The sequence below is a fragment of the Phallusia mammillata genome, chromosome 5 (assembly GCF_965637545.1).
Source record: "Phallusia mammillata chromosome 5, kaPhaMamm4.hap1.1, whole genome shotgun sequence".
In the NCBI taxonomy this organism is placed as follows: domain Eukaryota; kingdom Metazoa; phylum Chordata; class Ascidiacea; order Phlebobranchia; family Ascidiidae; genus Phallusia; species Phallusia mammillata.
Genome location: NC_137256.1, coordinates 21,836,550 through 21,862,481, shown reverse-complemented (window position 1 = coordinate 21,862,481; position 25,932 = coordinate 21,836,550). Strand labels below are relative to the sequence as shown.

At 38.1% G+C, this 25,932-nt stretch overlaps 4 protein-coding genes across 5 annotated transcripts; 2 read left to right on the top strand and 2 right to left on the bottom strand.

The window, feature by feature from the left end:
- The first annotated feature begins 87 nt into the window (after positions 1–87).
- Positions 88–8,718, top strand: LOC145229078 (uncharacterized). Its single transcript, XM_080094339.1, has 8 exons — positions 88–209; positions 497–574; positions 1,241–2,006; positions 2,331–2,477; positions 2,892–3,038; positions 3,163–3,269; positions 5,374–5,535; positions 7,405–8,718. The coding sequence occupies exons 3-8, from the start codon at positions 1,269–1,271 to the stop codon at positions 7,472–7,474; spliced, it is 1,371 nt and encodes a 456-aa protein (XP_079950465.1). The 5' UTR covers positions 88–209; positions 497–574; positions 1,241–1,268; the 3' UTR covers positions 7,475–8,718.
- A 1,440-nt stretch (positions 8,719–10,158) lies between these two features.
- Positions 10,159–13,327, top strand: LOC145229687 (neuronal acetylcholine receptor subunit beta-4-like). Its single transcript, XM_080095022.1, has 10 exons — positions 10,159–10,192; positions 10,250–10,359; positions 10,742–11,098; positions 11,193–11,313; positions 11,657–11,857; positions 11,934–12,090; positions 12,388–12,539; positions 12,688–12,773; positions 12,892–13,059; positions 13,119–13,327. The coding sequence occupies exons 1-10, from the start codon at positions 10,159–10,161 to the stop codon at positions 13,251–13,253; spliced, it is 1,521 nt and encodes a 506-aa protein (XP_079951148.1). The 3' UTR covers positions 13,254–13,327.
- Positions 13,328–13,372: 45 nt separating this feature from the next.
- On the bottom strand, positions 13,373–21,493 carry LOC145229358 (acetylcholine receptor subunit beta-like). Of its 2 annotated transcripts, XM_080094680.1 has the most exons (12): positions 21,309–21,493; positions 20,726–20,850; positions 19,931–20,008; positions 18,695–18,849; positions 17,805–17,913; positions 17,613–17,733; positions 17,164–17,364; positions 16,452–16,608; positions 16,006–16,157; positions 14,818–14,915; positions 14,298–14,498; positions 13,373–13,717 (listed from the first exon to the last, which is right to left on the bottom strand). In XM_080094680.1, the coding sequence occupies exons 1-12, from the start codon at positions 21,313–21,315 to the stop codon at positions 13,577–13,579; spliced, it is 1,545 nt and encodes a 514-aa protein (XP_079950806.1). In that variant the 5' UTR covers positions 21,316–21,493; the 3' UTR covers positions 13,373–13,576. The 2 variants fall into 2 exon arrangements, with proteins under 2 accessions (XP_079950806.1, XP_079950807.1); XM_080094681.1 differs by lacking the exon at positions 20,726–20,850.
- Positions 21,494–23,253: 1,760 nt separating this feature from the next.
- On the bottom strand, positions 23,254–25,910 carry LOC145230105 (uncharacterized). Its single transcript, XM_080095479.1, has 2 exons — positions 25,844–25,910; positions 23,254–24,081 (listed from the first exon to the last, which is right to left on the bottom strand). Exon 2 carries the CDS (start codon positions 24,076–24,078, stop codon positions 23,554–23,556), a length of 525 nt encoding a protein of 174 aa, XP_079951605.1. The 5' UTR covers positions 24,079–24,081; positions 25,844–25,910; the 3' UTR covers positions 23,254–23,553.
- Positions 25,911–25,932: the final 22 nt, after the last annotated feature.

Genomic DNA, 25,932 nt, shown 5'->3' with positions numbered 1-25,932 from the left:
AGAGAAAAATAATCTCTGACCCATTTGACCTCGTCGTGTGCTATATAAACAACGTTTTCTTTCTCCGCGGTTTGGTCCCGTGTTAGTCGTGGTATAAGAGTGTTGTTTTGTGTGGTATCTGTATTTGCGAGTGATTTACCGATTTAAAATGATGTAGTTAACAATTTAAGCTTACTCAACGTGCAAGGAATATAGTTTGGAGATAAATGGTCAGTTTTTAGCCACAATACTGTGTTGAATTTTGAATTGTGGTGTTTTTAACCATTTTCCCTCTTAATTAATGCTAGTTATATTTGTTACCTTAGATGTTTAAGATGCGTTAAGAATTAGATATCAACAGTTTTCACAATATGTACAGATGTAATTATTTTATATATTCAGTCTTTAAGTTGTGTTTCAAAAAAGTTTTAGCTTTATCAATACAAATACTAACAACCACCAAACCGATTCACCCTTAATTTATTATTAACAATCTTGTACACATATCTACTTATAGTTTATACAGGATGGTCAGGCACTGAAATGTGGATGACAGATTAGTTTAAATCCTCTGCCCAGTGTTACATAATTACAGGTGATATTTTTAGTGCATATCCTCTCATAGAACAAAACATATTAAATTTGTTTGTGCCCTAGTGCATTTTATACATGGTTTTATCCAGATTGGTTAGGTGTTAATTTACTGTTAGTTGTTAATCTACTGTTCCTGCAGTTAACTGCATTGTAGTTTTTTTTATTTACAAAAACAATACGTACATTTGATGTTGTTTTACTTGGTATATTACAAAATCTGTCTTTATTGAGGTTTTTAGTACCCTTATGTCATATACCTTGAAAGCTTTTTTGTATCACATTTCCAACTGGCAGCACATTAATGTCAAATAGAACCAGGAGAGAAGATGTTTGTGCTTGATTTTTAGCAATGTGGTTTAATACCTTTACATACAAGTCTGGGTAATAGCATTCTAGATAATCGCAACAATGCGTACATAATCCCATCTGCAGCCTGTCAATAGTTTAGAAAATATTTTTGGGTCAATGCAAGAAAAAGTTGGAAAATGTAAGATGCTATTAACCATAATTGCTTGCAGAATAACTTTTTGAATCTTGCTTAGAATACAAGTAGTTTTGTTTAAAATTCACAAGCCAAAAATGGTATAATCAAAAGCCCATAAATGTTAAATACAACAACTAAAATGTTGATCAAGTATCAATAAAACTAAATTTTCTGTTTAATCAGACATACCAAGACTGAATTTTGTTAAACAATGGATGAATATGGTGGAACATTTTTCGACCTTGCATCCTCGTCTGCATCTTACCCACTTTGCTCAGGTGGTGGATACCTGAATGACTTAAGTACATTTCCGAGTGTTGAAACTCATGCCAAAATTACAGGAAATAACATTCATGACCAGGTCAATGACTTGGACTCCCTGTTACTGCCTACCACCGATTTTCCATCAACGATAGATGGTGATATGTTTCAAAATGCAGCATCTTTAGAAACATTGGATAGAAAGAAGGATGTGCATACTGAACTTAATGGAACACAGCAAGCATCCACAACTTTTTATTCTAACAAAACTATTAAAACTGAGACGCAAGACTCTATGACTTTTAATCAGACAAGTTCTTTTGGATTTATGGAGCAAACTCATTCTTTAGATGCAATACTAGATCAAAGTAATAATACAACACCTTCAAGCATACCAAAACATGTTTCTACTGTTCCAATAAAAGTTGAAAACCCAATAAGTGTACCTAGAATAATACGACCCGACGGTACGACACAAGCACTCACAGCTGGAAGTAAAATTCAAATTCAGGGTCTGTCTTCGGGATCAAAAATGATTCGAGTATGTGTCGCTAAAACAAACACTGTGGTCCAGCAAAGGCCTGAAAAGAATACTTCACAGGCTCCAGTGCAATGCAAACAAGAGATTTTTACCCCATTTCATCAAACAACAGCATTTACTGTGACCCCGGAACAACTAGAACCTGTGGTATGTTACTTATCGCACAATAGACTTATTGCTTTGCTTAAGTGGACTGTAAACTTTATCAAGCCTAAAACTATCCTCTAAACTTCCTATTAGTAAAAGGAATGTTCATCACCTTATTCAAAAAGAATCCTAAATATTTTGTTGCTTAAGTTAAACCCACATTGTTTATAAAACACTGAATTTTTTGCTTTAGTTTATTGCACCTACTTAAAATGTAGCTGTAAACATAACTGTTAGGAGCTTGTACACATTGAATTATTAAATGTTGATGTTAAAACTTAATACCTAACTTACAGGCAGTTTTGGTTTACTTTTGTGTTTTAGGTAAACACTCGTGAGGATCTTGATAAACCAACACATATCAAAGTGATTGTTTCAAATGTCGTGGCATCGTTTCGAGTTCATTGTCACCTTAGCCTTCGTCGAATCGCGCTAGAAGGTGCAGATGTTGTTTATCGAAGAGAGTCACAAGTAAGAAAATGAGTCAGGCATATCACTGTATAAGTTACTTGCAAAACAACATCTTGATCACATTGTCATGATAAGGATGAACTTATGTACTGAGACTGTTTTTGATATCATGACTGGCAGGTTTTAACTTTCTTTTAAGCCAAGTTCCTGTTTTAAGTCAGATGTTTTAACCAGGGGTAAATTTAACCCCTATTGGGTAAATTTGACATGCCCTGGGGTAAACAAAAGTAAGCATAAATTTTGGCATTTTAAAATAATGTAATTGATTTTTTTTTATTAATTTAGTTGGTTAAGACAAACAAGGTGATATTTTCATGTCTGCAAGTAGCCAAAGGAAAAATTTAGCCTAAAATCTGCTGTTTTAGGCTTTAAAAAAATAATTTTATGTAACTGGTTTTTATTGCTTTGTTGCAGAAAGTAGTAATGCGATTACGAAATCCAAAGTGTACAGCATATATGTGGTCTTCGGGAAAAGTTGTCTGCACGGGGGCAAGCTCAGATGACAATGCAAAAAAAGCAGCAAAAAAAATTGCCCGCAGACTGCAAAAAATTGGTTTTAAGGTACTAACATAGCTATTTTAAGGAACTAAGATTTCTACTTTCACAAGAAACACTGTCTACATGTGACAAAAATTTTCCTTTCAGAAACTGTGTTTTCGACAAAACTCATATTTCATGTTTTTAGGTTCGGTTTTCGGAGTTTAAAGTAGTCAATGTTTTGGCGGTGAGCAAAATGCCCTATGCAATAGACATCAATGAATTCTCAAGAGCTCATCGAGGCAGGCATTGCAGGTAATGCTCATTTACTAGGTAAAATCTCATACCACAGCTAAAATGCAAAACATTGCCCGTGGCTATAGGGTTTTATATAACACCTGTGCTAATATTTAATGGCAATTTCAGCTTTTATGGAACTGTTGTACAATGGATTAGAACAGTACGTTTTATATTACTTTTTATGTCAGCTGTTTATAAGAAAGATGAAATAAATCCATTTGTACCTCAATGGCCGCCGTGGCTTTATTTACCTAATTATTTAGAAATGTTCAACCAATACTGCTCACACAAAAAGGATTACACAAGCCTCACCATACAAGGAAGCCTGTCGGAAAATAACTTACATAGCTCTATATGCAGTTGGTTTCACTTTCTGAACAGGCCACCGTTTGCAGCAATCGCTTCTGTATGGCACAAAACGCGGAAACATGGTAGTTAGGAGTTGGCCTTGTTAATCATTCCTCTTTAAATATCTACAACATGTACTTACGGTGCTGGGTGATTGGCATAATTGATGTGGTTTGTTTCCTAAATGATCATAAGCTTCTTGTTTGGTTCGGTGTATCGTTGTGATTAGTCTGTTTCCCAAGCTTAGGCCTAAACGTGCGTTTAGTCACAGTTACGTTGTTTTTAGTTGGGGCAATATCCCTGAAAAAGGTGCAAACAACCCAAAACATAATTTCGATCTCATAAGGAAGATGGTGTTCTTAATAAACGTTGAATTAAGTTCAACGATATGGTTCGCAGTTTGTTTCAATGTCACTCAGTTTACGCTTGTCGAATGATCTTTAAGGTTGGAACAATATTCCCATAAGGGTTGATCCTAAAACGCTGACATTTTGTCTCCTACAGCTCTTTGCTTTTGTTTTTAACCTCAGTTAAAATAAGTTTTCAGATGTCTCGCCCATTCTTATTAATTCACACCTCAAGTGAACTAAAGTGGAAATGCCAGTTGTCAAACCTTGCACCCAGTGGCATATCATTGTTGTGTTGTGCCATCACGCTACCACCGGGACACACAGTGTGTCACAGCGCCATGTCGTCTGTCACACTGTCGCGAGGATATTTGTAGACACAAGATTGTGGTATCACGCCTCCTTGTACATAGGAACAAGAAAGGGTTGATTACATAATAGCACCAATGCTCAGATTTACGTTGGGGCCAACTTCCGTGCGAAAACTGTTGCGTGCTCACAGATGGTAGCTGTCTACTGTGTAATTCATCTGGAACAAATACCTACCGACAGTAATGTTTGTTGCAGTTTGGTCATCTTATTACTGAAGAAGAAATCTCAACCTCTTATAAATCTAAAATGCTGACCCTTGTAAACTTTACGTGAAGACTCTTTTAATGTACCAAGTTGTTTTTTTAAAAAAAAATGTTTAGCAAAAAAAGAGAGAACGGTGGTTATCCTGTTTTAAAATTGGTAACCACTGGTCGTAAGTTTATTCAACTGAGGTTAATGCGCTGTTTGTTCAAATCCCCACAATAAACAAAGTTGTTTTTGTGTGACGATTGTTTATCTTAAGTTTGTTAAGGGTCTTGGTTAGATATTTTGCGTATCGTTTTGTATTTACGAGCCACATACTATTTTCTCGAAATGTCAGCTTTGCGGCCATTATCCCCTGGTACTTCCTTTCTGCTGGAAACATAAACAACATAGCGAAGGTCGAACGGGTCATGTGAAAAGAGTTACTAATACGCCAGAGACATTTATGTCTATTATTAAACTTCCCGTTTACAAAACGAGTTAAATGCTCGTTTGTAAGGATTCGCGTTTGTCCATAGTACGCGGTGAGCTTTTATTGTGTTTGTATCTACTTCTTTAAGGAGAATCATTTTGGCCTATTTCCTTTGTAATGTGAGATTTTAACATCGATGTAATATCAAACGCTACGGGTTGGAATGGTCCAGCTCCTTTTTTTTATAGTGACGTCACCATTACCCGTTAATTACTTCACCCCTCGTTTTTCCCAACCAAAGTCCATATTGAAAATAATTTACTTTCGCACTTTTGTTTCACGACACAGTGACGTCACAATCACCTGTTAACTACGCCACCTTCAAATTTTTCTTTCGCATTGTGACATCGCACTGACTCCTTTGTTTTGTCGCCAGCTACGAACCGGAACTGCATCCAGGAGTGACGTATAGGATTAATGAGCTCAAAGCGACGCTGAAAATATTTTCGACTGGTTCGGTGACGGTGACGGCCAGATCCGTACAACGAGCACATGATGCAGTCAAACAAATTTACCCGTCGTTCAAGCCGTTTTACAAGTAAGTGCCGTTTTTCCATCTGTATATTAGCCCTGTCTTGGGTTCGAATCCCACCGCGGGCTAGGGAATGCTTGGGAGACTTGCTCGATTCAGTATTACGCCTTCCATTGGTCTGACGTGCTATGATTTGTTAAGAAGATTTAGTTTTTAGCTGGAATTAGTTTTGTTTTTTTACTTTTGGTTTCAAAAGCGATGTGAGTTAAACTTTTTTGTCATTATGGGTCCCCTTCCCTGAAGGGGACACATATTGTTTTTGTCCGTATTTTTTTTTTCTTTTTTTCTTTTTTCTTTTTTCTTTTTTCTGTCTAACGCTGGTTTGTAACGCTCGTTTGGTCAAGAAAGAGTGCTTCAAATTTATTCAAATTTGGACATATGTTAGATATTAATCCAAACTTGGTCCACCTGAAGTTTGACCCCAAATTTCCCAACGGTTCACCCACAGGCCCCCGAAACGTAAAAATTTTAACGCTGGTTTGTAACGCTCGTTTAGTGAAGAAAGCGTGCTTCAAATTTATTGAAGTTTGGACATATGTTAGAAATTAATCCAAACTTGGTCCACCAGAAGTTTGACCCCAAGTTACCCAGCGGTTCACCCACAGGCCCCCGAAACGTAAAATTTTTAACGCTGGTTTGTAACGCTCGTTTAGTAAAGAAAGAGTGCTTCAAATTTATTCAAATTTGGACATATGTTTAATATTAATCTGAACTTGGTCCACCTGAAGTTTGACCCCGAATGACCCAGCGACACACGCTCGTTTGGTCAAGAAAGACACTGTAGGCAGAAGTCCCAAGAGAGTACGTTTACGAATAATAGGGCAGAGCGGGAAGGCTCAGCTTGACGTCGGACAGACGTTTTACGAGACGTCGTTTCGGTGATTAGAAATCAGCTGTTTTGCACAGCAATGCTATGTCGTTTTATTAAGTTATCACTCACATTTTCAGTTTCGGCAAAGGTTTCACACATATGACGCGATTTAAACCTAATAAGCGTGCTTCGGTTTCGTATAATGTCAAGCAAAACTTTGTTAAACAAACTAAATATAAAAAAATAAACTTGACTTTTTTACAAGATAAAAGTTTTTTTAAATGCTCGTTGTCAGGTTGGCCGCTGCATGACCACGGGTTACTTAAGGTCAATTAGTAGGTATTACTAACACAGTTCAGAACTTTCTTTCGTCATAACGTAGCGTTTTTTTTTTTTTTGAATCAAATACCCAAGGCATGTATAAATTAGGTCAAACGGTGTTGTTGAACACCAAGGACGGCGTGCTATTGAAAACGGTGTCAAAAGGTCAAACAGTCGTTTGGTGTGTGCATCCTAAAAGGTTACTACATGTCAATGGTACTCGTTTTGCGAAACAAAGTTAAATGAAAAACTCGTTTTACGAAACAAAGTTAAGCAAGAGATTAAATTGAAAGTATTTGTTTCGTTCTTTTTTAATGTTTTTGTAATTATATGACAATAATAGTGCAAAAAAATACAACAAAATTTTTCATTGTTGGGTTAATGCTTTCTAAAAATTTGTTTTAAGAATTTAAAAATCACCGCAACATTAGTTTACCGTAAATCCGCACAAACACGCGTGTGGGGACCCATTAGTTTTTGTTTACAAAAACAATCATATGTGTAGATCAAATGATGTGTATAGTAAATTGGTAAATATCGTATAGAATATATAAAATGGAAGTATATCAGAAAGCCACTATTCTAGTTTTTATGTTATTTCTTATTTCGGTAATTGATATATTTGCATTGTTAATTAATAATTTGTCATTTTTGGAAATTAACAGTATTTGTTTTGTGCTCACAAACAATTTGTGTGTTTTACAAAAACTTTCCCTAAAACTTGCTTATCTTGTCACTTTTAGGTTTGATCGTCCTAACCACTGGGGGGACTTCGAAGACGCGTTGCCTAGCGACAACGAAGATCTCAGTTGATGACGTCACCACCAGTCTAAAGCCTATGATGTCATTTTGATTTTCATTTGCGTTGTTATATATGCCACTCGCATGCAAAACCAAAGCGTTTTGTCTCGCCTATTCCCCGTACCGAAAGTGTTGTTGGCTTACGAACAAAAGGCGTGTTGACGGGTTTTCGTGAAGTTAAACTGTTTGGGAGAGTTTGACATGTTCAAAAAAGTCTTTCTCTCGGTGTAAGACTGTAAAGAGAAAGTAGGAAGCTGCTTTGCTTGTTTTTCGGTTTCAGTACATACAACTTTTCACATTACGGCCTTATAGTATGTCTGAAACTGAAGTAATATATTTGTAACAAGCCCGTAAGTACATGCAGCGTTTTTGTGACATTGACGTGTGTCAGAATTACGCACACTTCCATTGACGATACCGTTAAGTTAAAGGTTTGTATGTCGGACGCCAAATCCAAATTTGCTTCGTAACGATGACATTTCCTGCAACGCCATTATCCCGTGACTCGCTTAAATTCGTCCTACCATTGGCGGGTTTTGCAGTTGACAAGCGGTAAAACCCGCACCAAGTATACGGTCACGTGATTTACCAAGAGGTCACGTGGGCATTACGTCATCTTTGAGAATTACTTGTCCGAGCCATGCGTTCTATATTTTGTTATTTGTCGCCATCTTGTTTTTTTCCCGTTTTTGTCTTATTTATCTGCTGCACATTGGAGAAGAAACGCTGCTTCCGACGGATTCTACTTCATTTTCGCGTCATGGCGCCTACGTGCTCTTTCCTCTTAATTCCGAGTCGGACCCAAAAGGGCCCATGCTGTTTCTTAACGACTGAATGTCGGCAGCATCAGTCTTAACATGCACAAAATTTCAAGACATGCCTCTGTCGGCTTTTTGACAATTTCCTTGTGTACGTGTGTTGTTGTTGTGCTTATTCTCATGCTATACCTACTTACTTTAAGAAATGAATTTCTCATATTTAACAACGTATGCTAAAACGCATACGGTATGCCCACCGAGGCAATTCGCGTTCATTTTCTATTATTACTTACGCCATAGGAACACAATACGCTAGCGTAACTTTCTTTTTTTGCTTTGCTCAATTTCTCTGCTTAAAACCTGCAGCGTTTGTATGCAACTCCGGTCCCCGCCTGAGGGCGCACATGAGCGGTTCGTTGCTTGTCACGCTATTGTTTGTTGATAACACTCGTCGCTCCTTGTGTGTTATGGCGAAATAAACTTGTATTGAAAAACTGATTCTAGAAACGGTATACCACTAATTCAGGGGTGTCCAACCTTTTTGGCCAAAGGGCCACATGCGGTTTACGAATGATTGCGCGGGCCACTTGAGTGTTACTGCCAATTTGGAATCTCTGTCTTATAATTTCTTATTAAAATCCTCACACCGAAATTCTAATCTTAGAAATGTGTATTATCCTCGTTTACAGTTATAAGAACAATAAACCCACCAAGATACAGTTAAGTCAACAAAGTTTTTCCCACACGTCGACATTTCAATGTGCAAGTTTGGCACTGTTTTTCTCTAACAAGTTCGGCAATATTCGGTGAGATGGACGATGGAGAATGCAGAGCGATTTTTCCATATGGCTGTCAGAAATTGCTGATCTTACAGGGGATTTGAAGTCACATGTCAATCTTTCTTGGAAAGTTCTGTTGGCGTTACTTGCTTTTTATTTCTTGTTTGGCATAATCTATATCACTGCAGAGTGCAGAAGATGTTTTTCTGATAAATGCGTTTTACGCGAGTCTGTGGTACCATGCAGATGTATTTCAATGAACCAAGAAACATTAGACTACTGACTGACTCTTCAAGCACGCATCAGATTGTGACGTAACAATGTAGAAATTGTGATGCGTAACAATGCGCATTGTGACGCAACAAAAGTAGCTTGAACAGTTGTGTATTACTACTCTATTAACAAAGAAATAAGGCAAACAACAATTAAAATGTCAATTTTTCGGAATGGAAGTTTGCCATAAATTACGTAGGCGATTAAGTTGTCATTTCAAAAAATACTACGCGGGCCACTCAGAACCTTCCTGCGGGCCACATGTGGCCCGCGGGCCACGGGTTGGACGCCCCTGCACTAATTGGACCCAACCTTTTTTTGATATCCAAGTGCATATTGTAAAAGCATATGAGCCAATAAATGATAAGCTGCAAGTGCATATTATTCACACACTTTTGGACAAAAAAGGTTAAATATGTTTTTCCTTTTTCCTCCTATAATCTGAATGAAACCCAGGCTGACTTGATTTATATGTTCCATATAGACCCAACCCAACTCTTGTAATTGGGAAGCTTGGTATCAGCTGGAACAGTAGGGATATGCACAAACGAGTAAAGTGTAATATTTACATATGTATGTAAGGTGTATGACTAGCTGCTGTCAAAATGCCATGCAAGTTCATTGCTTGTTGTAGGCCGCCTTGCCATATGTACGGTTCCAGCAGCTGTATTTAATGATGTTGAAGTTTGCCTTTTCCCAAGGGGTTTATCAGATGCTGGCGTCTCTAAAAGACTCATCAACAGAGCGTTGTGGTCTATAGCGGGTCAACTTAAATGATATTAGGCCTACTAACACGTGCAGTACGTACTTCAAGCTGTTAGTCGTGCTGTTTTGGGTATTGGTGTTTTTGTCTTTTATATCTGATAATTGTGTGGCATGTTATGATATGGCTGATAAATTAGGATGGATCATTTTTGCAGGTAAGTTTGAAACGTTTTGGTACTGACTGTCGTTGTTTTAGCCTTGTTTCCATTTAGGAACAATCGCCATCTTGCTACTGTTTCAACACGTTGCTGCCAACAAAAAAACACCCTTTTCAACAGAAGCTCAACTTGCTTCTAATATTTTGCGCAACTATAACACTAAGGTGCTATGATTTTGCTAAAAAAGTTCGAATACAGCGCGCATATAGCTTTACTTTTTAGTAGCAGGTTTTTAGTCTCGTGTTTGGTGGTGCAAGATTTTCGTTTTGACCTTCATGGATTCTAACAAATTTATTCATATTGCTAATAAACTATATGTGCAGATTATACCAAAGCAAAACAATGAGGCATTAGTGGTAAAAATTGGGATGACACTTCTGCAAATAATAAGCGTGGTAGGTAAAACCATTTCACAACCCTAACTGCTATTTTCATGCAAAGTGACAAAAAAAATAATCAGCACTTAAATACCTGATTTTGCTTCGACATTTTTGTTGTTTGCTGTGAGTCGAATTGCTGGCAGTCTCGAATTTACTTCTTCTCTAGGATGCAAAAGCTGGGGTTTTAACCACATCTGTTTACATGACATATTTATGGCAAGATCCACGCTTAACTTGGGACCCATCTGATTATGATGGTATAAGCGTGACAAGAATACCGGTTGACAATATCTGGTCCCCAAAAATAATTTTGGAAAACAGGTTTGTTGAAGCGCAGGAAAAGTGCAATGCACAGCTGATGCTTGTATTGTTGGGTTGTTGTTTGAAGCTGATAAAGGTGCATTTGTGTTTCAGTCAAATTAAACACATGCAGGAAAGTTTAAGAGTAAATGCCCTGGCTCGGTTTGATGGTGTAATTGAGTGGCTTCCACCAGCTATTTACAGAAGTTCGTGCTCAATGTCGGTATGTTAGCTAAAGACTGTCATTGAAAAACTGTGTAAGAAGTCACAACTTTGAAACTGAAGAAATTGAATAATGTTTTATGTTTGTTTGTTAGATGATTATGTTTCCTTTTGATTGGCAAAACTGTTCACTTGTCTTTCGCTCATTGGACCACGACCAGTCACGAATGATCTTCGACTACGTTTATACCAAAGAGATTGTAGTGGACGACAATGGTACTGTAAATATTGTAACTAGTACTTTTCATTGTCCGCATTTCTTTAAAAAATGCATGTCCACGGGAATGCAAGAACCTGATTTTGGCCACATTTGTAAAAGGGGCAAAGAAGTGTCTTAGAACAAGTTAATTTTAAACTGCAAATTTTGTCGCAAGCTTTCCAAGTTTTTGCTTTAAATTAGTCTTTGTTACGTAAGACTGACACACATATAGAACGTGTAAAAAGAAAAAGAGCAGACTCATCACTCTTGAACTTAAATAGTCAGAAACAGTTTCGAACATTCAATTTTTGCCCAGGAAAGTATTTTTGGCCCGCTAAAATAACTATGTTATCTACGTAGCTTTTGTACCAAACGGAGAATGGGATTTGCTTCAAAAGCCAATTACAATTTTGCCTCAAAACTCAGACGAACGTTTCCAAAAAGTCAGTTTCAATGTGATAATCAAACGAAAGCCACAGTTCTACATTATGAATATTGTTCTTCCATGCGTTTTGCAGTCAGTATTGGCTTGTTTTGTATTTTACCTTCCAGTAATAGCAGGTAAGTGCAAAAGCTTGTAAAAATGCCCACATTGAAAATAGTTTTGCTTTATATCTAATTACGTTGTCTACTTTAGGGGAAAAGATATCTTTGGCCATCTCCTTGCTTCTAGGCTACACTGTTTTTATCTTTCTGATTGCTCAAGTGATGCCATCGACTGCGCTAGCTGTGCCTTTGTTTGCGTCATACATACTCTTCACAATGACTCTTCTCTGCTTTTCTATCTTGTGCTGGTATGTGCCCCTTTCTATAACTTGGGCGGCAAAATCTTAAAGCAACTTTCACGACTTGAACGTGTAAAATATAAACTTCAAAATTGGAGTTTGATGGTACCTCTGCAATTATAAAGCGTTTTCTGATCCTTGTTACCAATAAGACCTGAAATGGAATCAATTAAGAATCTTATTGGATTTTGTTTTAATTCTAAACGTATCACCCCCCAAAGATCCAATAAAGGGTAAAATTAAAATTCATTCAAAAGTTCATTGGCCTCGACCAATCTGCAATTGTTATTTCTGTATTTTTATTAGCGTCTTTGTCTACAACTTTCACTTTCGATCTGACAAGACACATAAGATGCCCAGAAGCTTAAGAAAGATAGTAGTTGATGTCATCGGCCCTTTACTTGGATTACACCAACCAGATTTAAAGTGGACTTCTACTGGCAACAAAAAGCGTCAAGGTTCTAATGTTTTAAGTCGCTTTCAACCTATGGTTATTACGTTGATGTGAGTCCATAAGGTCCTCAAATCATTTGAGTTGCTGTTGCTTGTTTTAAAAGTTCAACAGATTGGGAATTAAAGACTAGCAATATAAGGAACGTTTTTTAGATAACGGCGTCAACAGGAAAATGAATATTCACGCAAATGGACAAATTTTCGACAAAACTGCTGGAACGAACATGTATTTGAACCAGGTAAAGTTTGTTTCCTAAGTTTGTTGCTCATATATTAAACAAGCCCAGTATATGAGGATACAACACACGCATTTCATAATCTAGTTTAGTCACTTTAAGCAGACGGTACCAATTACAGGCGCAAAGGCTTGGCTTTCAACCACGCGTCGGTTTGTCACGTGACAGATCAGCTGACCTTTCGGCTGTTCCAGCATCGGTACAACACGCCCCGCACGAGTTCCGCCCGACCCTGAACTTCATCCAGTACGTCACGGGTCACGTGAAAACTGACCGCAAAAACGAAATCGTAAGTGACGTGACCGTATGTAACTATTTTTAGTTTTAATCAGCTGTTCTGAACTTTAGGCTTCCGACGAATGGTCGTATCTGGCCTTTGTATTTGACCGCTTGCTCTTCTGGGTTTACCTCATCATGAACTGCGCCGGGCTTATTGGATTTTACTTTCGCATTGTCACGGCTGAATATCCTGACAAGCTTTGATCATTTCTAGACGTTTTTCGTTTTCAAATTATCCACATGGTGTCGCTGTTGATTGACCAGGTTGTGTAAATAGCTGATTGAGAAAAACTTGAGAAATCGTTGTAAGCATTTTAAAGCACTTCAATAAAACAAATCATGTTTTAGCCAAAACACAAAAGGAAAAAAGAAACAATACGATGCCAATGAAAACATTTTGTATAATAAAAGCAATCAAATAGCAAAAGTGTTTATTTGTTATGTTGCATCACAGTACAATTCCTTCTTCTTGAATTCAAAAACCTTCACAGCATCGGCCTACGAGGACGCGCTTGCATTTTAGGATATTACCCCGTGAGAGGTTGCGGGTAGTCGGCGAAAGTTGTTTGGAGAAAAAAGGCAAGAGTTCCGAGACAAAAGGCCGCGCAGTACAGCCACAAGAGGGAGTAGTCGAGCACCCGAGCTACGTAGGCCCAATCGTCCTGTGACTGTTAAAAGTACAAGTGTTACAAGTGCAGCAGTAGTAAAACTCTTTGACTTGTCCTTGTTAAAGTCTGTATACATGGTCATCAAGTTACCCCAAATGGCCAGTTTGTGCGCGCCACGTTTAAACAGTGAAGGATAGTGTGCACAATTTTCCCCTTTGCACCAAAACCAATGTCTCCTCTAATTTTAAATGTGTTTGGGCTCAATTTCCCGAGATACGCTGTGTCCACACACCAGTTATCGCGGGGATTTTATTGATAGCATGGATAGTGCGGAGGTGCTCAATTGTGCCCAACGTAATTTGAGGTAAAATTGCTTAAACATGCAAAAACACATCCTAACGGAATCCAGACAGTTATGAGCGGCACCGAACCCAAAGTCCGTCCCTAACTCGTTTTTAAAAAAGCAAACCCAAAAGATTGTGAAATTGCGGCACAATAGATGCTAAGTGTCAAGTCTGGTCCGAATCAAGCCTGTCTAATTTAAACCCGACCCGAGAAGCCGGCCCTATACTTACAAACCCAGTCAAAAGCCTTAAGCCCTGAAGTATTCAGTGAGTTATCACACTTAAACGCAACCTACTGAAGAATTCTGGTCTTCGGCCTTTTTATGTTGCGCGATGTAGTTGATGGCTTCCACTGCAGGTTTCAAGGCATCAGGTACAGTTTGTACAGATGGCGGAAGAAGCAATGTCTCGTCGTCAGTCTTGTTGTTGGACAAATTCACTTCGCTGAAGCCGAAAGCGTTTCTAGTGTGACGCGGACGAAACCCGTAGCGCTCCGCCTGTAGGTTCCGTAAAAGTGTCAGTTTTGTAATTCAAATTCCATGTACTAAAGGCATTGCATTAAATAATTTTCTATTAACAAGTGAAAATATTTTTTCTGTTGTATTACAGTAGGTCATAACATTGACATTTATATTGATTGTTGCATTAAATCAGTGGTTTCGAACGGGATGAAATTCCTCCCAAAAGCGAATTTTAAAACTTGAGGGGAGGAATTTACTTCTATTTTACACGTCGTTTATAATTAGACACTAACATCTACTTTGTAGTTTATTGAGAAGAATTAAAATGTTTTGAATTGAGGGAAGAATCACTAACTTGGTGGTCGAATAAGATTTCACTTGGTGCTTTCCACGTGGTTCGGTCTCTCATCGCTTTTCTGGCAGTTACAGAACTTGCACGTCTCCGCAGCACAACTGAAAATACCCACGAGAACACATAGTGAGGGAATTTATACGTTCACGCGATAATATTGACAACTTTTGTCATGGCAATGAAATGTGACAATAATGAACTTAATTTATCACGTCACGTTCTACCTCTATTGCTCAGGCGCCGAAGGTGGTGGAATAAAGATCATATTTTTGGGCAAAAAAGGAACGTGCTGCATAAATTTATGGTTACGTATTGCCAGGGCGTTCCTGCCTTATCTTCCACTACACGTTTTCAAATTGATTTTCTTCCCACTAAAATATGTTCTGGCACTCTGGTGTCTTGTTGATTTAACCCAGGGATATGCCGCTCCCACCTATTGGATGTAGCCATCTTTAAGACAAAGACTCCCCAACCCAGTCAAACACTTAAAGTGGGCGTTTGTGTGGTGTATGTGCATAAAAAATGTCAATCACGAAGACTGTAGTAAAATGCTGTGAAACCACATAGATTAGGGTTGCCATTCGTCAGGATTTTCCCTGACATGTCAGGGAATTTAGTGTTTAAATCTGCGTCAGGGAGAAATGTTAAAATGTACCTAAAAGTCCGGAATTCAAGAAAAAATATTTGTATATTTTATGAAATTAATGTACCAACGGAGAAAGTTTCTAGTAGATAGCTACAACCGCGTCTATACCATGAAACGTAATGAGGTAAACTGGCGGCGCGCAGGTTAGTTATACCAAAGGTGGAAGTAATTCTATATCCTTATTTGGCGTCAGTTTGTGCAACTGGATAAGTTGAAATCAAAGTGAAAGTGAGAATCGACCGTCTCCATTGTTAAACAATAGGCTTTATTGCATGACAACTAACAAAAATGCAATTGTTCGCGCACAATTGTAATGTTTTTGTTCTGTCAGTGATGTCAGATTTGGATCATTGTTATGCGCAATTTTGCATAACTAGCTAAAATCCTGCAATCAACTTTCGTTTTTCTGAAATACACATTCAGACTTACGTCAACACATTTAGACTTTTAGAGAAAAACTGGGTTCACGCAACCAAGATAAATTTTGTCAGGGATTGTGTTTCATAAAATATGGCAACCCTAACATAGATAGGGTTTTTACTTACCACCTGCTGGTGGTTCCCCTGCGTTTTCTTCCTCCGCACCTGGCCGTTCAACCTTGAGGAAAGGTCCAAGCCAATTCATAAATATCGTCACCACCCAATCAGACATGACGTGCGTTGTGTTGGATCGGTAGTGCACATTGCATACAATTACACTGTAAATAGAAAAACACAATGGTTACATCAATTTGTGTGTAATGGGTTTACGCTAACGACGTTTTTTGCTTGGTAAGACAAGACGGGCTAATTTCAAATACAGAATTCACCTAAACTACGGCTACCACAGTACTATATATGACCAGACTTTAAACGCAATCTATACAATTAGAGCCTGGCTTCAACATTAAATGCGCATTTTGCAAAAGTTTTTGGCTTGAATTGCTTGGTCTGATCAGAAGATTGTGTATTTTTGAGTAGCCTGCAACAGACCATTCGTTTTGTATTCTTACCTGGTTATAACGCTGAGAATAACGAGAGTCATGCAAAAGAGGAGATAACCGGCAATAAGAGGAACCGCTAACGAGGTTTCTGGCATCCGTTGAGCTATCAGAAAGAGGAACACAGTCTCACCGAGAAGAATAGAGATCGACAGGGTCATCTTTTCGCCTGTGTAGATCAAAGGGAATTTTACTGATTAGGTAAAATCATCACAGTACGCCAGGCCTATTCAAGGGGTAATACCGATCAAACCGGTCTACCAAGCGTTAATAAATATATGTGCTGCTAGAAATCCCAGAAAAATGTTATGAAATGCTATGAAAAATGACGAAAAAAAATTCTATAGAAGTGTTATGCTAGAAAAGTCTGGCCTGCGGTGGGAATGTGGGAACCCACGACAGGAGCCTATTCGGGGCTGACTCTCTGTCAACTTGGCCACGCAGGCATTAGAGTAAGGGTAGCTGCTTTGTCAACAAAATGCGTTTATAACCGACAGAAAGCATGGTTGCTATGCATTGATAGTGACATTAGCAATTGTTTTTAAACGACCGTAATCAGTAATTACAGCGAAAAGATAAACACTGAGTTATGGAACCAAAACTATGCATTTTAGGAGATCATGGCCCTTTTGGCCTACCCTGGCTGCCTAAAGATAGCTGCGTTTAACCATTACAGCGATACAATTGTAGGTTAGCCTGATTTATGAAATCCATAAAAGCTTACAAGAAATGGAAGGGAGATAGAAGACGAAACACGACAAGGAAGACATTAAGATGCAAGGAAGGATCAGGTTCATCACATAGAACTGGGGACGACGTCTTATAATGAAGTAGAAAGTGACATCTTGGTAAAATTCGTCATCATCTGCTGTGTTCACTCGCACTGGCTTCTGAATCAAATCCCATTCGCCGTTTGGCTGAAACGCTGGGAAAATAAGGAAGTATAGGGAGAAACCTGGCGGGTAGTTTACCGGGACGCATATAACTAATTCACAAAAATATGTCACACTAAAAAAGTCGTCCAAAGTCTGGTCACCAGCTGCATTGATGGACCTTATAGGTAGAAACAGCTTAGCTTATACAGCTTACTTTCAAACCAGTTGTCTACAAACTAACAGACAAAAACTGAAGATTGGGTGTAATAAAAGGGGTGATTATAAATTTTATCTATACCTTCGGGATCTACGTATACTTCATCACCGTATGCAAGACCCATTTCCATTTGGGAGCGATCATAAGTGGCTGATCTGAACACCATTGTGCAGTTTTGCCAGTCGAAAGGAAACAAAGCTACCTGATAAGGGAGAACTGTTTCAGACGAACTTTTTTACACAAGTACAAATGCTATAGTTTATTAAATCTGACCTCTATCGTACACGTGCTTCGGTACAAAGCTGGGGGAAGCCATTCCATTTTTCCGTCATAGTAAATTAAAACGTTCGTCATGAGCGAAACGTCAAAAGAATCGTCTTTGCTAAAAAACAAACAAATAAAGTTTAATTTATTTTTCCAAGTAGACGGAATTTACCACAATTCAGAACGTGAGAAAATCCGATTTAGCAACCTTGCAAAGCTTGATTAGTGCCGACGAATTAAGCGTAAAAATGTTTCTGCAGTGTTTTAAACTAGTGATGCATCAATTCTCAGTTTGCCCAACCATTTCGACAGGAAAAAACGGTTGTGCACCCAAACGTTTTGACGCAGGTTTGGTATATATAAGTAATAGTAAGCAGGCATGAAACTGGGTGCTAAACCCAAAATTGCAAGCCCAAAACCCAGGTTCAAATAAGGTCCGAAAGATTAATTTACTAAAGTGGCATTACGAAGCAAATGTGGCTTATAGCAGTGGTTCCCAACCAGTTTGTAGTTTTGTAATCTCCAGGGGGGAATTTGTGTCACAATATTAATCTCTTACTGGTTGTCTGTCTATATGTTATTGCTGCGTTTTCTATATATGAGATCAGAAAAAGAAAGTTCTAGTAACATCGATTTAAGGCAGCAATGCTAGGGGGGAAATAATTTTGAATATCGACTAAAAGGGTGCACAGGACAAAAACGGTTGGGAACCACTGGCTTATAGTGTGTAGTCAGGCCCTAATCAAATCTGATTTATTCAAACTGAAGGTCAAACTCGAGCTACCCACAAGTTCAATAACTCTGGATACATCTCGCATTTAAACGGTAGGTGCTCATTAAATGATGTTTAGGCCATCGGGTAAAAACATACGGAGTACTCCACTATTTGTGGGTAGCACCTGTTTTGAAGTATGATTCTGGGCGTCCACACGGCTGAGGGTGGTACGCGACATATCGTGATGCCATCATATTCACTCGGCGTCCAATAGAACCTTTCGTCTCTCCACTCGTGCGTCATATACACTGACGTAGTAAGCTCCTGGGATTTTTCCTTCTGCAAGTTTTGAAAATGACTTTATGCAAACGAGCCAAACAACTTAGGAACAAAAGTAGTTTAAGCTTACAATAATCAAAATGGAAACTACCAACTTGTTTGCAAAAAGTAAATACATTTTGATACAGTTGTATGAACAATCGCTGTTCTGATTAAAGTGTTTTAACTTATGCAAGACATCTTGTTTTTGATCAAACTACTTAACTACCCACGCCAATTAGTATGCTTAATTATGCAATATAGTCGTTGTTTGGATTTGCCTTGTTTTTTTTTCACAAAAAAGGTTTCGGGCCGAGCGAAACAATTATTTGAAAATACCACTGTAGGGCAACTAGTATATAATCGAGACATTAATTGCTTTATGACTAAACTAATCCCTAGAGAGTGACTACTAATTAGTTTTGCAAGCTAGGGTAGTTAGGGGAAATTTTCGTTTCGAGTCAAGCCAAACACGTGACTATATGTGGTGTATTGCAGCCACGTTTAATTGAAACTTCAATCATTGTTACTACTAAAACTGTAAAACAGCTCTTTTTTACAGCTATTGTTACTGCTAAAGCAGCTCTTATCAACTTGACGTATAGGGTTTTTGTTGCCTCTAAGGAACCAATTGTAGATAATAAAAAAATATAAATAATAAAATATAAATAAAATAAAAAAAATAAAAAAAAAAGTAGAAAAAAGGAACAAAAGGAACAAAAAAAAGCCTGTGAACCAATTGTAGGTTTATGTAAATCCAAACACAATAGCTTAGTCGTTAATTTAAGGTTACTTTTTAATGCGTTTGAAAACAACAACAACATACAATTGACAAATTAGGCCTGGATAAAAATTAACGCTGTGGTATCACTTGGACAATTTTTACGCTTAAAAACAACACTTTTTTAAATAAAAAAACAACCCTTTTGAGTCTAAAAGTTTATGGGATTGGACTAACTAATTAAAGCTATAAGGTAGAAAACCAACAAATGACTTTTATACGTAACACTATGGGTCACATGACAGTCAAGACTATCGCCCATAAGAAGCAAAATACAAAAGATTTTCAGAAACACACAATCATCAACTTTAATGTACTTACCACGCTAATGATCTGTGACAAAGTCATTCCCAATTTCACCAGCGTTTTGTTCTTATATTCGGGATTTTGGGGTCGCATCTGTAACAGTACAGACAAGGGTTAAACTAAAATCATAATTACAATATATTACCCAATGGAAAAAATAGCTCCTTGATTTAAGTAAAAAAAAATAATGTAACACTGGTCGGATGAGTAAAACGGTATATTTGAACATTTGCTGTAGTTTGGGAATCAAGTTACAGATCAGGAAGCAGCTTTTGATTTCCCGTCAAATGATTCAAAATTTACTTCTTGATATTAAATATAAATATACTTTTCATTATAATTTGTGGAAATATAATGCCTGTTTTGCGTTTGTTTTAATGTAGTGCCTAAAACCCCAACGTACATGTTAAAAATTGCCTGATTTCTGATTACTGTTTAAATTAGCCCATTGAAAATACTTTTCCACACAAAAATAATGGCTTGCGAAGTTATTATTATTTTGACGTAACAAGCAAATAGTCTCGCGTCGTTTAAAAAATTGCCCACCCCTGTTGCAGACACACACAAAAAGTGGGCTACAACGAAATCAAGCATGGCGTAAAACTATCAATATCCTAATACAGTTATGCGTGCCCTCATAATAGGAACTGCTAAGCGAATAAAACTGTCAACACATGGCGGTTTTGGCACATTTAATAGTTGTGTGAAGGTGTGAAAAGGTACAAGTCATACAGTATCACGAAAGTGTGTTTATTAAGCTGTGTAACTACGCGAATATACCCACCCTTAAGGAAAGGCCAGTTTACTTACCTGGGAGTTGTAACCTTTGAGCAGCTTGTCTGTTAACTTTGACTCAAGAGAGTTAAATTTCGCCCCATCAGCTCTCAAACCACAGTGCGCAAAACACGCCAAAGAAAACCACAAAAACGTGAATTCTACAATAAGGGGAAAAGGTTTGAAACAGCTGACTAAATAATAACTTGTACAAGTGAAATTTTCAATCACGAATTTGGGTACATACACACCTATATATGACAACTTAACTTATTTAAAATGGATACATTGAAATCTATGAAGACATTTCAAACGAAGCTAATAGTGTAATAAACGTTACCACAACACTGAACTTTTAAATAAGCAATTCATTTTCAGAATTTCGCAAGGATTGTTCAACAAATTTGTTCCCTTCAGAATATTTTTCCTGATTTGTAATGGAAAACGTTACATCTTCATTCACACATATACTAAACAATACACGAATTCGGAAACTAATAAACCTATATAATCGAAAACTAATAAACCTAATGCACACATTTGTAGATAAATCTTCATATAAGAACAATAATGAAAAGTCCAGCCAGCCAGCCAGCAAAATTCATAGATTATTTCTTACCTCGCATTTTGGCAAAACGTTGCCCCTTCTTGAATAGCACAGAGATCACGAATATTTAAAAATGCGCGTAGTGCCAAATACTCATGCCCTTATTGCCTCAAAAGTGTCCACAAAGAACTGAATTCAATTATGTTGCAAGCTGTGTCTTCGACTCTAACTGACTTCGTTCGCCAAGCTGGAACTCACAGCAGACCTGTGACGTCACAAACAGCTGCGTCCTGCCAAATGTAATAAAGTTTAATTTTCCAACAGGGTCTTTTACGTCTGTCGACAACTGCGAGAATAAAGTGTTGTTTGATAAACACGTTTAGCGCAATAATCCTAGTGCGGTTTATGCGGTTGTTATAAGCTGTTAATTTTAAATGTTAGATTAAAAACGTTTTTTTGTTGTTGTCATGTTTGCCTGTGATTTCTGTGGTTGAATTTATGAGAAAAAATGTTTTGTGATTTAATCAAAACGCGGTGTTAAATTTGCGAGTATACCTAACCAAATTACTGTAACATTATCCAATTTTCAATTATGAAAATAAAGCTATAAAATTTTTATTTATTTAAGGTTATTTTTACTGAACTAATTAGGGTTTTTATCAATATTTTTTTAAACTAATTTAGGTTTATTTTTACTGTAAATCACAGCAGTCTTATCAAGTTGCGAGCAATTCGTGTTGAGGGCGTCTACTCAAGGTAACAAGTAACGCTTTCAACGGATTATACAAGCTGTCGAATTTGACATGGTAGAGTTTGGCCAAAGTCTTTATCAATGATCGATGGCCCTAATTGGTTTTAACAGGGACCTGTAACCGCAAGCTAAGATGAGCCAATCGGCCTTCGCATTAGGGTCTGCTGGCAGGTAATATACAATAACCGCTCAGGCAAAGTCACAAACGAGCATATGCAAGATAAATTGCTGCCTTGCGTCGAATCTACCTAGATTTTGGCCGATTACGCTTTCTTCAAGTTTGGTGTTGGCGCCACTCTGTCTGTCGGCGGGCTTTCAAGCAATCATTGACAAACACCTCAGCGCGTAGCACAATCCCTAAGTTGTATTGCACCAGGTTGTGCCCTTCAGTGCTTGAGAAATAGCTTGGATGTGGTATACCGCCTATACCGTAAAAAATGCAAAACGGATTTGTAAATACCAGACAACTTTTTTACAGTAATTAGGTTACAATAATGAGACCGCGGTGTACAAAACATTCTCCTAACTCGAGTCCTCTAATGAAAACCAATTTAAAGTTTTTATGGGCACAGCAACCTTACAAAACATATTCAACTTTTTGTTTGTTAACTCTCTATATGTTTTCATGATATAATATATATTTTTATTGTGGTCTATGATTGGCAATGCTTAGAGTCTTAGACAAAGGCCTTAGAAGGTTATTATTATACGTCTTAAGTTATGTAAACATATTTCCATGTAGCACCGATATCCAATAAAATAATAATAATAATTTCTTTGTGACCGTTTAACTATTAAATGGCAGCGTCTCCTTTTTATTTCCCTTTTCTCTGTGTTTAACAAATTGTATTAAATATCCAGATTATATATTATTCGTGATGGTGATTATTTGCCTCATACAACACCTGACACAAAACAATGAATAATGCTACACCTGTGATGAGCGCACACAAAATTGGGCCGAAAAATTATCACACCTGCATTTAGTTTGTGCCCTTGCCGCAGCTCATGGCCCCAAGCGCCTTTTTGATTGTCGTTTAAGATAGCTGAGATTTAAATGTGATAATTGATGTCTTCAGAAAGCGGCGTTGTTTGTTTTAGGGTTGGTTTGAATGCCAATACCTGTGAAAGTCAAATGCCAAACATGGGTCTTTGTCGAAAGATAATTTTAATCCCTATCATTTTTGCATTGACAACAAAAAGCAAGTATCCCTGCGTTTCTCCTCAATGTTGCTTAAAAGCGTAATAAATAAATATTCGTTAAAATTCGAGAAAGAGGGATTTATTGGTGATATACGAAAAGCAGGAAAGTGAAACAAAACAGCCAAGAAAATGATATAGGTGTGTGTTGTATGAAGATTCAATTTGTGCAGTTTGTTTTTGGCAAACAACGCCAAAATGAATGGGTAAAGTATAAAAAAGCTTTCACAATTGTGACACGAAAAACAGTTTTGGCCGAAATTCGGAGAAAAACGAACGAAACGAGCACAATATGTTGTGCATAGTGAAACTTGAAAAAACACATCTTAAAAACGTAAAAAAATACATTTCTCTGTTACACTGTCGTCAGGAGTCAGTTCGTAATTTATCTTTTGACAAAAAAGTTGAATCAAGAGGCGCGGTTGTTATAGCAACCTTGCTGTTGCTAAGGTTCATTGAACAAGGATATGAGTCATATTTTGGTCCTCCCGACTCCTCCGGGTGTCCGAGTACGGATCGGAGCAGACGGATGTAGGCGATTGCGTTTTCAATCAAGTCTAGAGCCTCTACATCCTCTTCGCACTGCTCCTCCGTGTCCGGGTGCTCCTGGGAGGTAGATGAGGGAAGAAAGCACCGAGGAACGACGTGTTTTAGCTGCTGGAGGACTTCTTGAAGCTGAGCTGGGTCCTCCTCATCCTGGGAAGACGGGTTGTGGCTCTTTTCTTTCCGGATGTTGGAGAATGATGAAGCACTTGATGTTCCGAGTGTCTTTGATATGAGGTTTTCTACGGCTTGCAATGAATCGTTGGAAGACTGTGGAATCGATTTACAGAAGAAAAAACTGCCTCGCACCACAGCGGTAGGAGCAGCGCTATTAAAATTTCTGTCCATTTTCTGCAATGAATGAGAAAAAAGATAACAAAAAACATACTTTTTGAGGGAATCTAATCACAATATGGTTTCAACGACCCTCAAAATTTTTTTTCATTTTTACTGAAGGTAGATTCGGTTGAAAAATAAAAACCTAATGACTTATATTTTCTGGCACCGTTCACTTTCCCCATAGTGTATCCCGTTAAAAGAACATTTATGCTTTTCTACTAAATAATCATTGCTATGTATAGGCGTTATCATTGATTTCAGTGTAAACTAAACTTATCTGCCTAAGTTTTTGATGCGAATGGGCTCTAGTATTGATCAAGTCACAATAAGTCTATCTTTACTGCGCAATAAATGATAAATGAAAAAGGGGAGTATTTTCCTGTCAAATTTTCTCAAACAGCCATTAAGTCAGCTCGTTAAGTGATATCGTTACAAATCACTAACGCCACAGGGATTGTTGTTCTTGTCCATCGGCAAATCACGCGTCAAACCCTTCTCCGGCGCTTCCCTGCTGACAGCAACTAATTCAATCCAGTTGACAGGCGAATAGAACGAGCCCAAAAATCGGAAGCGCTATAAATAGGAACGAATAACTTTCTACTCATGAGTCGCAAGGTATCGGATTTCGTTCGGATTCCAGTCTCCCAAAAAGCGATTATTTGTGACACTACTAACATTGTGTATTGGTACCGTGACGCACAGTTGTGGATTAAAACCCAGCGACGCCGGCCCCGTCTTGACCACAAAAGCCGGTCCCTGGCCCTGGCGCCGACAGCCCTTAACGCGGACAAAGACCTATTTGGCAATTGTAGGCGACTTCGGAACAGAGATTGTTTGCGCAGAGATTTTGATTGTGTCACTTTCGTGTGCGTGCGACTTTCATAGGTTTTCTGGCTCCTTCTGTTGCGGAATTTATCACGCGAGTTCTTTTCATATTTTTCTGTAATGCAGTGGTTAAGTTTACTTTACAAGTCTTCAACTAGGGCTCGTGAAAACCATAACGTTTCGTGAAACACCCGTATAGGTTTCTCTAGAAATTAGATAAATATTAAAACAATTTATGGTATTGTTTAAAATTCGTCTCTTAATTTGCTAGTCTACCGTACATCTAAATTTACTGAAATCGTTTCTTCTCAAATAACCACTTTCTTTTCACTCTTACAATGTCTAAAATTTCGCAACGTCTGTCTCTTATCTGCTTTCGATATTAGGCTCAGTCGATAAAACTAAACGCGCCATAAAATCTCTATCACCTTTTACCAAAAATGCCGACAGAAACAAGAGCGTACCTTCAACGGATTCGCGTCAACTTTTTTCGCCACTTTCTTGTGCCCAGGTGCGCAGGCGCCTCTAAGTCTGGCCCTCCGACGCTTGGGCAAGCAACAATCTCGGAGGTCAGGCACTGTTTACACCTAGGGCCCCGTACCTTGCATATCCACGCGCTATTCCTTCACACCAGCAGTCTAAATCGGCCCAGAATCAACCCTAGGGGCTGTCAAAGAGGGATAGGCGCACACTGTAGTGTTGGCTAAAGGTACGATGCATGTTTGAGTTTAGCAAACGTTCAAACTGGAGTGTGACTGTCACCTCCTATACATTACTCTATTTGACGACTGTATGCAGGCGAACCGAGTTACGTTTGATTGTTGACGTTGTCTTTTTGACGTTTTCCTCACAGGAGTTTACGACATAAAACGACCCATTAGGGCGCCCCTTGTAAGCTCGATTAAACACCTGATTAGTTTGTAAATCACCACGTTATCTCTTTGCATACCTGCGTCGCTGGCGGTCCAACAGTTCACTTTGAAACCGCTACAGTTTTCTAGTGGTTGTGTCAAAGTCGACAAGCGTACTTCACAATAC